Here is a 13279-nt window from a genome sequence, read left to right as displayed (position 1 = left end):
AGAATGATATGAGAACTATTTCCTCATCATCGGAGTAACTTCTGGAAGTGTTCCAAAATCTTAGAAATAATTGAAAGTTAAAGAAATTAAGAATTAACGTAGTGTATGATTTAGTCATTAATTATAAATGAATAATAAACAGAATTTTATCATTATTCTCTTCACTATTTTATACTTGCAAAAACATCTGGAAATATGTGGTACTATCCCTCTTTGATAATACTCTATGCAGTGATTAATGAGAAGTGGCATTATCCTCATTGACAGCATGATTAATTAAGTCTGTTAATTTTGGCAATGCGGTGAGTGGCATATGTCCTGTAATGGCAAGGCTTGACATGCAGAGAATCATAGACAATATGTCGTGCGCAACATGATCAAACATTCAAACACAACAGGACTTGATCGTAACCTGCCACGATAGGACATATCACCCTTTCCTCTTCTATTTATTCCTTTTCCTCTTACCTCTTTCTTCATTTTTATATATTTGACCGTAATATCTATAAAATTATAAATACATAATTACTATTGCCTAAAAGAAAAAGAAAAATATAACATTCCTATAGTCCACTAAAAGAAGTAGTTAAAGATTATCGTGAAGAAAGAGAGTAATTTGAGCCAAATAAAAGAAGTGGCTATAATGAATCATACACTAATGTCTTTTTTTTAGCTAACTAATCTTCTAAAGCTTTGACTATAGATAGAAATGTTCCAAGTCATTATTGGACACACCAATACTTAGTTTAGTACATACTCTATTGTTCTAATATTGTGATGAATACTTAAGTGTTTGAGATATGAGTAATACTAAGGGTACTTAGGTTATGAGAAGTGAGTGAAATATTAAATGAACTTGTAATTCTCTTTTATTATAATGAAATAATTCTTGTTGTTTTTCTACCGTAGATGTAGACAAATTGCCGAGCCACATTAATTTATTTGTGTCATTTTCTCTATTATATTTTTTCAATGGGTCATTTACTGATAATGTAAAAAACTCTTAATCACTACATTTATTTTCCACCTCTAAAATTACTAATATAATGAAAGAATAAATTTAATGTCATTTTAAAACCTGTGATATAAGTATTCTATAATTAAAAAAACAGTTGTTTTAATGGTTTGGGTAAACAACAAATGACAAATGCATACCAAATGAGTGATCTAGTTGTGTAAGAATTCATTGAAGTCTCCAGGTGATGATTCAATTCTTAGAACCGATATTATTGAGAAAAGTAGTTACAAACTACAAAAAAGATTAATTACTTATTTGAAAATGTGAAATGATGTCATTAGTAGTAACGAAAAAAAATGAAAAGTACATGCATTTAACTCATTATTAATGGTCAGATAATTATTTTAAGGTATTTTTCATTAAATTACACAAAAAATTAAACAATGATGATAACTGATTTTTTTTAGTGTTAAAAACAAGGACAAATAACAGAAAAACAATAATTCTGGGTGAGAAATGTAAACTTAATCAAAATGACATTTTAGTGTAGAAATTATACACATTCACTGTTCATTATTTATTTAAATTATTGAAAATTGAATAATAATTAAATAATATAATTTTAATTCAATTATCCATAATCACTAGCTTTGAAACCGAACAAGGTGCTTATAGTTGCTAAAGACTTACACCTGATTGTGAAGTAATACATGTGGCTCTGCAGATCCTACAAACCAAACCAATCCATCATTTTTTAGTTAGTTTGGTTGATCAAGTTCCTTTGAATATCTTCTTATTTGATCAAGATTGATTTGATTTTCGTGTTTAGTTTTGGTTGAAACCACGTCAGCATGAGACATCAAAACTACTTACTGTTACTTCTCACAATATTACATATTTTCAATGCCCCTACTAACTCCTATCTTCCATAGGAATAAAGATGACATGGTCCAAATCCAATTAAAAAATAACATTTTATTAAAAGAAAAAATTATAAAAATATAAATTAATATTTTTATATTATTTGTTGAATAATTATTGATTAGGGATATGAAGACATAATTTTTTTAAGACATGAGATCTTAGACAATTTTATGCATTATATCCATGTACATACAAGTACCCTCTAGTTCATCCTCACCAATGAACATGTTTGTTTCACCAACTTTCACACCCTATTCTTTTTCCCAACCATTGCTTCGCCTCTTCTTCTCTAAACTCATATATACCAAGTCTGTATTATTTACTTTATTGATACTCATCTAACGAAGAAGTCCCTATGATCTCATTAGGTGAAATCTCACTTATATCCTTTTCTTTCCCACATGTGTGTAAGTATATTATTACATTAAAGTTAAAGTTCAAACAGTGTTCTCAATCAATAACTCATAGCAAATAGTAATAAAATAGAATCTGGTAAAAAGTAAATGTTTGAAGCAGGAATTCTCATGCATGTATAGTCACTCACCTTGTAATGATGTGATTATGCATTGAATCGAAAACTCTAATTCAACCCGTAAGAATCTTCAAATCAGTTTTATGATTTTTCTTTGTGCATGATCAGTTTTATAAAATACAAAAAAATAGCAATATATAAAAGTGTTAGATATTTTAATATATAACATTTTAACCAGTTTTTAAATATACTCATAGTCTCATATAATTTAAAGGTTTTTAAAAGATTTAAAAGTACAGTTTTTAATAAATTCTTATTATTTGCTTGTTGATTTATATATTTTTTGCTAGGGGATTTGCTTGTTGATGTTGTTCTTTTCAAGCAGTGTTGCACCACTAACTGTTGAGAACAAGGTACTGATAGTGACATAGAAAAGTAGGCAGAGACCATGCTTTTCTTTCAATTCAGTTCTTCCTATACGACATCCTTGAGGACTTTTTGACTTAAAGGAGGACACCAAAAGATGCTGGTCGAAGACATGCTTGGAAGAAAAAAAATCTGCTTTCAGAAACTAAGTTAATTTGTAACAAACAAGGCCCATTCTAATAAAATCATGGTCTCATTTTACTTTTTTTATTTTATTATGGGAGAGGATTTACTTACTCCACATTTTAACCATCAATTTTAGGAAAATTCAATAATTTGAATTAATGAGTAAATATAAATTATTAGATTTTCCTAAAATTGATAATTAAAATATAATTGTTTTTGGCGTTTTAGTCAAGTATTCTATGAGAGGCATGGTAAGGCATTGCATGTGAATGCGAGGCTAAGAAGAGATATGTATGATAATGATTAATGAGCTACCATGTTCGGTGCAGTCGACCATCAGACTTTAAATTTATATTTTTATTGTTATGTGATGAAATTACAGTGGAAGGCAAAAAATACTATAGGCTAAACAATTAATGAAGATTTTGAGATTAATATAATAGTAGGACATTGTTTGAAGACTACAATAAAAAGGAGAAGAAAAATGTTGGCACTAACTACACGTACACAAAAGATAAAATTACAAATATTCTACATTAACTTTGAAGACCACTTATACACAAAAAGCTTAAATCATAGACAAGTAGTTGCTCGCACACTGCCAAGTTGCATCAAAATAATGATAATATTAAATCTTGCAAATGGCAATCTAAAACAATAAGGACAAAAACCAAAGAAAAATGTTGGCACCAACTACACGCACAAATAAAGACCAAAGCAACAAGTTTATATGCCTCTAGGTCTCTAATCAGAAAGGCACCATAAGCAAAAGGACATCTTGTGAAGCAGTGAGATATGTTTAACTAAATAGGAAACTAAACGACCCAGCAGTCTTCATACACGTGCTTTTTTCATGTGTTATTGGACCATAAATAGTATAGCAGCGTCACAATATCCTTTTGCTCCTACATGTGGCTGATTTTGCTTCAGTTCACTTGCATCTTATAAAGGAAATGAAAAGGTCTCTCGTGTCACGTTTTATTCCTTCCAAGTTCAAACCCAGGTGTAGGACACTTCTACCTTTTCTCAGGGCACTCTTAGAAATGCTCTTTATCACAAATACTGGAGTAGATGTTTCAAGGTTCTGGCCGTTCTGCAAAGAAAACAGAATTGAACATGCTTATAATTTTACACACTCTATTACATTCTAAAGCACATTTCTTGAGTATATATAGAGATTCCTAGGCCATACTTTGATAATCATACACATGCTATTTGGGATCGCCTATATTGCTATTAAGCTTATTTAAAAGCATCACTTGTTTAATGAAGAGTTTAAGACTTAAAGTGACCACATATATATACACAGTTTCCTTTAACTACAAACTTCTTCTATTTTGTTTCCTTCATTTGTAGGGCAATGAAAAAAGAACATACTATACTTGACCAAAGAACCATTGGACCAAAGAACCACTCACTCTCTAAGCCATCTCCATTTGTGTAGCTTTCTTTCCCTTTGGACCAAAGAACCAAGTAGAGCCCAGTGAACATTAGGAACATACCTGCAAGGCTGTAATGCAGTATGGCATTGAGTATTCAGGAACAAGATACCAAAATTGGGAATATAGTATGCAACAAATTGAAGTCAATAATAGGTAGGAATCTTAATAAGTAGTCACCTTCCAAAATTAATAGTGTCTCCTAGTGTAACAACAGAGAAAATGACAGAGCAAACTGTTCCAATGGGGCTAAACATGGACACAAACACTGGCCCTCTCTTCTTAAGTGCCCACCCATTGAAGCTTAGGCATATCCCACTCACTGTACCTGCCTGTGCATTTAGAATTTTATGTCATTATTAGCCATCACTCATGACTTTGAGAATATTACAAGTTTCATACATGGTAGATGGCACAGAAATGATCATGATTTGTATAATCTTATACTTGCAAATATTTTAGAGTTTACTTTTTATACACGGCACACACGGTCAACAAATCATTCATTACTTCTTGTGTGATTTTGAAATAATTGTTTACAAGAGTTAAACATTTCTTTAATGATGTGCCAATTTGTTGATTCATTACAACTAAATCCAATGTGTAACTAGATACCAAATAATAATGAAATTTTGTTACAATATGTATTTTACTATTGTCTTTTCCATATATGAGATTTACCCTTTTCACCTTTTTCTCTCTTCTCTCTGTTAAACTAACAATTTTAAAGCTAGATTATCCTACCAAATTCCTTGTCCCTTGTAACCACTTTTTCTACATGTTAGACAAATAATGACTAAGAAACTAATGAGAGGAGTGGAAATTACCAGTATAGAATAGCCAATCAGGTCTCCAAAACTCACAAGTGGCCAACCAGTTGTGACTTTGTGATCTTCAATTAACTGAACAATTGCAGTCATGAATGCCCCAAACAAGGATGTTATTGCACTCAATGACATTGGAGCAGGAAAACCACCCAGAGCAAAAGCCTGCAAGAACAACGATAATTTTCTGACTTGTGAAATTAAATTACACTTTGTGTCATATCATATATATCTCTCTTATTTCATTACATGTTACCTGAAGGACAATGCTGCTTGACAATATGAAGACAGCAGCCATAAGATAGAAGCAACCGATTATCTTCTGCTTGTCAAATACGAAATCCGATGGCGTCGATGACGATAGAACTGTAGTCCCATTCTCAGTTGCAGGAGCTGAAATGCTTTGCATAATGCTCATTGTGAAAGCGCCCAACACACAAAGCAATGTTCCTAACATTTTTACTTTACTATAAACGTTCCCCATGTTCACTTTTTCTAATCTGCCCAACACAAAAATTTCCATTACCAAAGGGAAGGTTTCTAGTGACACTGTCCACAAGAGTTAAGAAGCTGAAATGTGAGTTATAGCAAATAATATGGGTGTTTGTTTTTCTCCCCATAATTTCCCCTTCTGAATTATTTTGGGCTAGATAATAGTACATGCAATAAGCCCTTTATATGTCCTGATATGACCACATGCAATATTTGGGGATGATATAGAGCAATGTTAAAACTATATATCAACCTATATAAGATAAGTTAAGTTACCCAAAAGTCCATGCGATGATGAAGATAAGACCTGGGGCAATGTTTGGCATGGCTGTTCCCATTGCTGGCGAAGTTAGATTGATTCCTTTGAGGAAGAAAGACTGGAAAACTACTCTGCATAACAACGCCAAGAGAGGAAAATAAAATCAATAGCATTGTAATTTAGTTAAAAATTTGAAGAATACAATAATAAGATGCTTTACCCTCCAAAAGAAAGAAGCAGCAGTTGTGTAAGAAACTTGATACTGCATTTGTTAGGCCAATTGGTCCTGCAATAGATACATACATTACATAATGAAACTTATCATAAAGTAACTCCTATATATCCCAACATAGCAGATAAAAGTAAAAATCATATTTTTATGAATCAATGAAATAGAGGGTCACCTTTCAAAATAAAAAGCAAGTGGGAAAAGAAGAAAGAATGTAGCCAGGGAAGTGTAAATGACAATGGTAAGAGAGGTAAGGCCTAATGACATAGCATAACTCATCAACATAGCATTCCCTGCGTAAATAAATTGCACTCCTATTAACCCTCCTATTATTGCTACATCTTCCATCACTCTCCTCATCTTTTCTTCCAAATAAATATTCAACTTATATCAAAATTTACTAATGTCTCTTTGTTTTATGCTATCAAGAGAGGATAATAATGCATCCTATCCTCTCTTCATTCTCTTTTGCTTTTTGTTTTTGGGTCAACAGCAAAACTCAAATTGCATTTGTTTTCTTTGTTATATGCTAGCTATTTTGCTCCTTCATATGCATGCCTCTTGTACAAAACCTTCATATGATATCGTTGTCTCTACCAACCAACCCTTCATTCCTCTGCCATGCCCTTAACTTGTTTTATTTCTTCTCTTTTCTTTTCCTATATATAAATAGTGGTGGTTGGTTAACGTTAAAAAATTGTCTAAATCTAGATATTTTTTCTTCATAAAAATAGAGCAGGATTATCCATTCCCGTTCTCTATTTAAAAGATGAAATCGAAAATTTAGTTTGGATTGTTCCATTCCAAATGTGGAAATGTCCATGCAATGAACGGTGTGGAAGTGAACTTCAAAATTTGAATAAGAAACGAATGAATTCATGCATTTTAGCTCTTATATCAAAACAAAGTCTTATTTTTTTGTCGAATACATCAGTAGCTACCACTGGGAAAATCATGCGAAGGTTTCTGTGCAATGAAGCACGAAAATTCAAAAACCCTAATTGTTCCTTAGCATTCTTTGCTTCACCCTTAACACACATAAGCGTGGATCATATTCATAGTATTAGAGAGAGTAATTTCAAATGGGAAAATCTCATTGAGACCCTTTCCCAAGGTGGAACCAATTTTGAGTTTGCGTTATTCGAGGCCTCTCGAAAGTTAACTTGTGGTCTCAAACCAAATGCTTTTTCTCTTGTTCAATTCCTTCGAGCCACCACTGACTTGGGGTACCACTCATTTGGACAACAACTCCATAGTTACATTTTACGTTCTGGGTATTGTTCCCATTCTTATATTTCTGCCTCTCTTGTCAAATTTTATGTCAGAATGCACTCACTTAACGATGCCCACAGACTGTTTGTTGAAACTCCTCACCTAAACGTTGTTTCTTGGAACACTTTGATTTCTGGGTACGTCCAAGCTGGCCACTTTCGAAAAGCATTGTCTGTTTTCATAGGCTCACACTTTTATGCTGACGCGTTCTCTTTCACTTCTGCTTTGGCTGCTTATGCTGAACTGAGTTTGTTGATACTGGGCAGGTCAATTCATTGCAAGATAGTGAAATCGGGCTATGTTAATGGCACCGTTGTTGCCAATTGCTTGATTGATATGTACGGAAAATGTGGGTCAGTTGAAGATGCTGTTAAGCTCTTCTATGAGATTATTGAAAAGGATGTTATTTCTTGGAATTCTGTCATAGCAGCAACTGCGAAGAACGGAAAGATTGAACTTGCATGGAAGTTTTTGCACCTGATGCCCTACCCTGATACTATTTCCTATAATGGGTTGATAAACGGCATTGCTCAGGTTGGGAATATAGAAGATGCTGTGAAGGTTTTGTCATCTATGCCGAATCCAAATTCTTCTTCTTGGAATTCTGTAATTACAGGTTTTGTGAATAGGAATAGAGCTCGAGAAGCTTTGGATATGTTTTGTAAAATGCACTCAGAAAACATGCCAATGGATGACTTCACATTTTCAATCATTTTATGTGGAATTGCAGCTTTGTCATCGTTAAAATGGGGAGTGTTGATTCATTCCTGTACTGTGAAATGTGGTTTCGATTCATCTGTAGTTGTTGGGAGTGCCCTAGTTGACATGTACTCAAAATGTGGGCAGGTGAAGAATGCTGAGTCAATCTTCCATGCACTGCCTAACAGGAATTTAGTAAGTTGGAATGCAATGATATCTGGTTATGCACGTAGTGGTGATTTTGCACAAGTTATCCAACTCTTTGAGTCACTGAAAATAGAAAGAGATATAAATCCTGATGATATCACATTTCTAAACCTTTTATCTGTATGTTCCCATGACCAAGTACCATTTGAGGTTGCTAATCATTACTTTGAATCTATGATCAATGACCATGGAATTGCACCATCTATTGAGCATTGTTGTTCAATGATACGACTGATGGGGCAAAAAGGAGAGTTGCGGAGAGCAGAAAGGATGATACATGAACTTGGTTTTGAGTCATATGGAGTGGTTTGGAGGGCTTTGCTTGGTGCTTGTGGAACTCAGAGAGATTTACAAGTAGCAGAAGTTGCAGCTGCTAAGGTGATTGAATTGGAGAAGAATGAAGATTATGTTTATGTAAAGTTGTCTAATATGTATGCATCTGTTGGAAGATGGGAAGATGTGAGTGTAATTAGGGGCCTCATGAGTAAGAAACAGGTTAGGAAAGAAGCAGGTTGTAGTTGGATAGAAAGTGAAGAGTTTTGCAGAGATCAAGGGTAACAAACAAGTAAGAGCATTGTGAATGTGAATATAAGTTGTATGTTTTTGGTGAGGTAAATTGCTGCAATGAAGAGCAAGGATAAGTTCAGAAAAGTCATTTGTTTGGTAAAAGCCAACCCAAGATTCATTCTCCAGGTAGCTGCTGCTATGATGTTCCCATGCCCCACAAATCATTACCAATCTCGGCTGCATCGATGTTAAGCTTATAGCACCAACCTCTTGACGGCTAGAATCAGGATGTGGGCTCTTACTCGCGTGCTTAGTTTTTCAAGTTTCAATTTCGAAAAGGCATTTGATGGGAATAAACATCTGATGGCAACTCTTTCTCTTCAATCTATATCTTGTTCCTGGATATTCATATCGTACGAGCCAATATGTTCATCAATCCCACTCCACATTTGGGCATGGTATGGCAACACTGATGGAACCACACCTCAACAGCTAAAGACCCCTATAATAGGATGAGGTGCAATTTGAAGAGGGTGGGGTTTCCTTATGGTGGTTTATGTATTTTTGCTAATTAATTTAATTTTAGGGTGTTTTAGGAGTTACAATGCAACAAAAAATAAAGTAAAACTTGATTATGCATTGAACAATTGATCTCCTGCATGTTCTACTCCTAACAATCATAACCGTGTAAAGCACTCATCTGATTTTGAAGAAGATTTATTGAAGATGAGCTTGTATCTAAAATTAAAAAAGATAGTATATTTACTCTTAGTTTGTTCATATATATGCATTACAATATTAATTATTTCACTAAATGGTTTAAAAGATAGATATGCGTTTACTTTCTCATTTTAACAGTTGATTACATCTATCCCATTAATCTACAATAGTCAGCAGCATACTAGCTCTATATTCAATCTATTCTCTTCAATAGCTTGTGTTCTGGTCCCTTTGATGTTAAAGGAGCAGCGGTTATAAGGAGGTTTGGGAGGGAGAAACCAATAAAGAAATTTCATTTTCAGTCACCTTTTCCAAATTAGATGTTTATGAAATTTTACTATTAACCAAGTTTCACATAAAACATCTCAACCATTGATGTTTGTTTTCTGTATCATATTATCATGTATGGTCATAACATAAGCACACGAGCACGGATGCTCCTGAGACATTTCATTATGCTTGACCATGATCTGTTGTTGAAATTTTTACATAGCTGGGAGGATTAGTGAAGCAGTGAAAATGAGTGAAATAAATGAATAAAATAATCACCAAAGCTGACACATACATTAATAAACTCATTTCATTCCAATCACCTTGTTGTATCCCAAACTAGAGAAAAGATAAGGTGTTATGAAAGATCACTTCTAGTTATAAAGGACCTCAGGTAATAAGTTTGGTAAAAGTATGCAATCTTATTTTTTATGTTAAGTAAGCTACTTTAACATGAAAGAAAGAAGAGAAGAAGAATGGCACCTGAAGTTGGTGAAGAATATATTGATTGTACATTCTAATACGAGTATAAAATCTATACACCGAAAGTGTAAAGATTTATGCACATGCATCTCATCGTCTACAATTCATTTGAAGTACTTTTTTTTAAAGGTTAATAATAATGAAGTATTAATGGTGAATGATACAATAACATATAAAATTCATATATTTTTTCTATTCTAATATTGAATTTTACCTAATTTGTATGTTTGACCAGAGTATAGAAGATCATTAATCCTTAGGGCTTAGCCCATGGGGTGGAACTTTATTTTCTATCTTTTTTTTACATGCGTATTCTAGATTTAAAAAATGAAAATACAAGTATGAATGAAAAACATAAGAAAATAATCAATCACACAAAAATAGTATCAACAACCCAATAACCAAAGATAGGAGCGATTTAGAGAAAGCGGTTTCGGAGCCAATTGCATGATTGAAAGAATTTTCAGACTGTAATAATGAACCAAACGTGAAGTTGGGGTTTGAGCCATAAAGAGCTTGGACTCCTTCCACGTCATCAATTCTCAAATCCACCTTCTTCTTCCTTGGGCTCAGGCTCGGGTACATCACCGCTTCCTTAATTGATGAGTGCCCAAGCCCAAGCACGTGACCTATCTCGTGCGTGGCAACAGATTCTAAATCAACGGCTACCTTTGACGTATCACGCTCAAAATCAACGGACCACATTTCTGCTGCATCTAAATGGAACCTCCCATTTTCGGGGGAGAACGCGTGTCCCAAAACACCTAAAACACCGTCGAACGGTTCTCCGTCACCGTGATCGCCACGGTAGAAACCGATTTTGATATCCGCTGTTTCGTATTGCGTTTCCTTGAAACTCACCGGAATCACCGATGACCACCGATTAAAAGCGCTGTTGAAAACCGTTCTGATTTCTGTTACGCTCAGCCTGTCTATCATGTTATACGGTGAGAAAGCGTAAGTTAGAGTCACCGGAGAAGCACGAACCCACCGTGGCTTTCCGTTAAAGTAGGCGTAGTGGCGAGTGACGTGTAACCCGTGCGGCGAGGAATTATCGGAGACGCCGCACCTTGGAGCAACGATCGTTGATATTGTATCGGAATCGAGTTTTCCGGTGACATGTAGTCCTAACCGTTTCTGGTAAAGTTTAACTGCCGTTTCTAACTGCTTATCAAAGGTGTCCGTGAAATTCGACGTCGTTTCGGAGAGATAACCGAAACGGTGGAAGTACTTTTTCAGCTGAGACATGCCGCTGACGTGGCTTCCTTGTTCGGCATATAAGAATTTCGAGAAGTCGTGCCACGTGGCGTTATGTGTCTCTGTGGTGGTTATTACTGTTACGGATTCAGGTACAATTCTCGTGGAAAAGCAAGGGCTCCAAAGAAACAGAGCAAAATAGAAGAAGTGGAATAAGGAGAAGGAAGAGGTGAAGTTAAAGTAACTAAAAAATAGAAACATAACTATTGGATATGGTTAGTTATGTTATTGAGATATAAGCTAGTAGAATATATAAACTATGAAGAATATATAATAAATGGAAATATGACCTAAGTTTGAGTTTAGAATCATATATATGTGTAAGCGTATGGGGATTGTCTTTGGTATGATCCAAGGCAAAACAAGTTTATATGATAAAGATAACAAGATTCTGCCGTTTTATATTGGAGATACTAACTTTTGAAGTGTGATGGTGGGTAAGCTAATGTTTCTACTTGTACTTAAAACATACAATTTAGGTTTGGCAGTTTAAGTTTGTTTGCATGAGGTTGATCGATGTCTGAATAGTATAACATATAATGGAAATTGCAAAGAAAAAATGATGGGTTTCAACTTTGAATTAGATACGGTTTGTTCAAGTTTAGTTGGGCTGAAAGAACTCTTTTAGTTGACCGAATTTGGTGGTGATAAGGGGTTTAAACTTGTTAGATAAAACAAAAAGTGTATAGTATTAGAAAAAATTGCGCAATGCGTGACAAATACTGCATCCTCCGCTAAATTCCTCAACTAAATTAAACTCTTCTTTTTATGTGGTGCTATGTAATCAACTATTAAGTGACAATATTTAAATGTATGATGACCGGTGATAAATAATGAGTTCCCACTCAGGTCATGAATCAAAACTTGGGTGAATGAAATTAGCTAATGGGTTTTCCATTTCATAGTGCGTGATGATCAAGTTAAAATGTGAATTAAGGTGGTCAAAAACACATTCAAGTTCAAGTAAATACAAAGACATATAGTCCAATTCCCCTAAGAAGACGGTCTCACTTAATTTCCCTGTCCTCATCATCCTTCAATATTTCTTATCTCTCCTCTTTGGCCACACAGTACCCGCACTTCAAGAGAGGGAGTCATTTAAATTCTGCTACCAAATAAATAATGATTTGCTAGCATAAATAGCAAGATTATTATGGAGTCAAACGGATTTTGTAACACATATATACGTGTTTCTAAGAACTAATAGAATGCGTGGCATAGAAAAACATATTAAACCTGCCCAGGTTATTTAGATGTGGTTTTAAATCTGTGTTAGGTGCATGCAAAATGAAGAAGTTAAGGTGATGACAACATTAGATATAAGATTAGAGGTACTTTAGTATTTGGCTTCTCCTTCATGCAAGTTGAGTAATTGTTGTTTTGTAATAATATAATAAGGACAGTTAAGGTCCAAGTCATGTGTGTATTCGCTTTCAATACGCCATTAGGTTATCTGAATGATGGAAATACTAATAACTAATAACTGGGGCTCAGGTCCCTTTCTAGGCTTCACTTCTTTATTGAATCTTTTCTCCAACAATCATGCACAGATGAAAAAATAAATAAAGAGATCGCAAGGCATAAAATTATGGTATTATAACTTGGGCACATTCATTTACCTTGACAAAAATTGAACAGCAGAGATTGGTGAAGGGAAACAAATTAGTCACGTTACAAGTAAAAAGCTTAAATATATTTTCAGTTTTGATAAAATC

The 13279-nt window shown here is 34.2% G+C and overlaps 3 protein-coding genes across 3 annotated transcripts; 1 reads left to right on the top strand and 2 right to left on the bottom strand.

The window, feature by feature from the left end:
- Positions 3807-6833, bottom strand: LOC109348900 (WAT1-related protein At5g47470-like). The gene is made up of 8 exons (XM_019589509.1): positions 6325-6833; positions 6141-6206; positions 5938-6051; positions 5426-5669; positions 5173-5334; positions 4526-4677; positions 4325-4416; positions 3807-3999 (listed from the first exon to the last, which is right to left on the bottom strand). The coding sequence occupies exons 1-8, from the start codon at positions 6507-6509 to the stop codon at positions 3983-3985; spliced, it is 1032 nt and encodes a 343-aa protein (XP_019445054.1). The 5' UTR covers positions 6510-6833; the 3' UTR covers positions 3807-3982.
- LOC109348899 (putative pentatricopeptide repeat-containing protein At5g47460) lies at positions 6867-9050 on the top strand. The gene has a single exon (XM_019589508.1). It carries the CDS (start codon positions 6957-6959, stop codon positions 8883-8885), a length of 1929 nt encoding a protein of 642 aa, XP_019445053.1. The 5' UTR covers positions 6867-6956; the 3' UTR covers positions 8886-9050.
- On the bottom strand, positions 10545-12079 carry LOC109348898 (metalloendoproteinase 1-MMP). Its single transcript, XM_019589506.1, has one exon. The coding sequence runs from the start codon at positions 11763-11765 to the stop codon at positions 10674-10676; it is 1092 nt and encodes a 363-aa protein (XP_019445051.1). The 5' UTR covers positions 11766-12079; the 3' UTR covers positions 10545-10673.

This window comes from Lupinus angustifolius, chromosome LG06, assembly GCF_001865875.1.
Source record: "Lupinus angustifolius cultivar Tanjil chromosome LG06, LupAngTanjil_v1.0, whole genome shotgun sequence".
Taxonomy (NCBI): Eukaryota; Viridiplantae; Streptophyta; class Magnoliopsida; order Fabales; family Fabaceae; genus Lupinus; species Lupinus angustifolius.
Note: the sequence above shows the minus strand (reverse complement) of the source record. Positions and strands in the feature narration are given on the sequence as shown.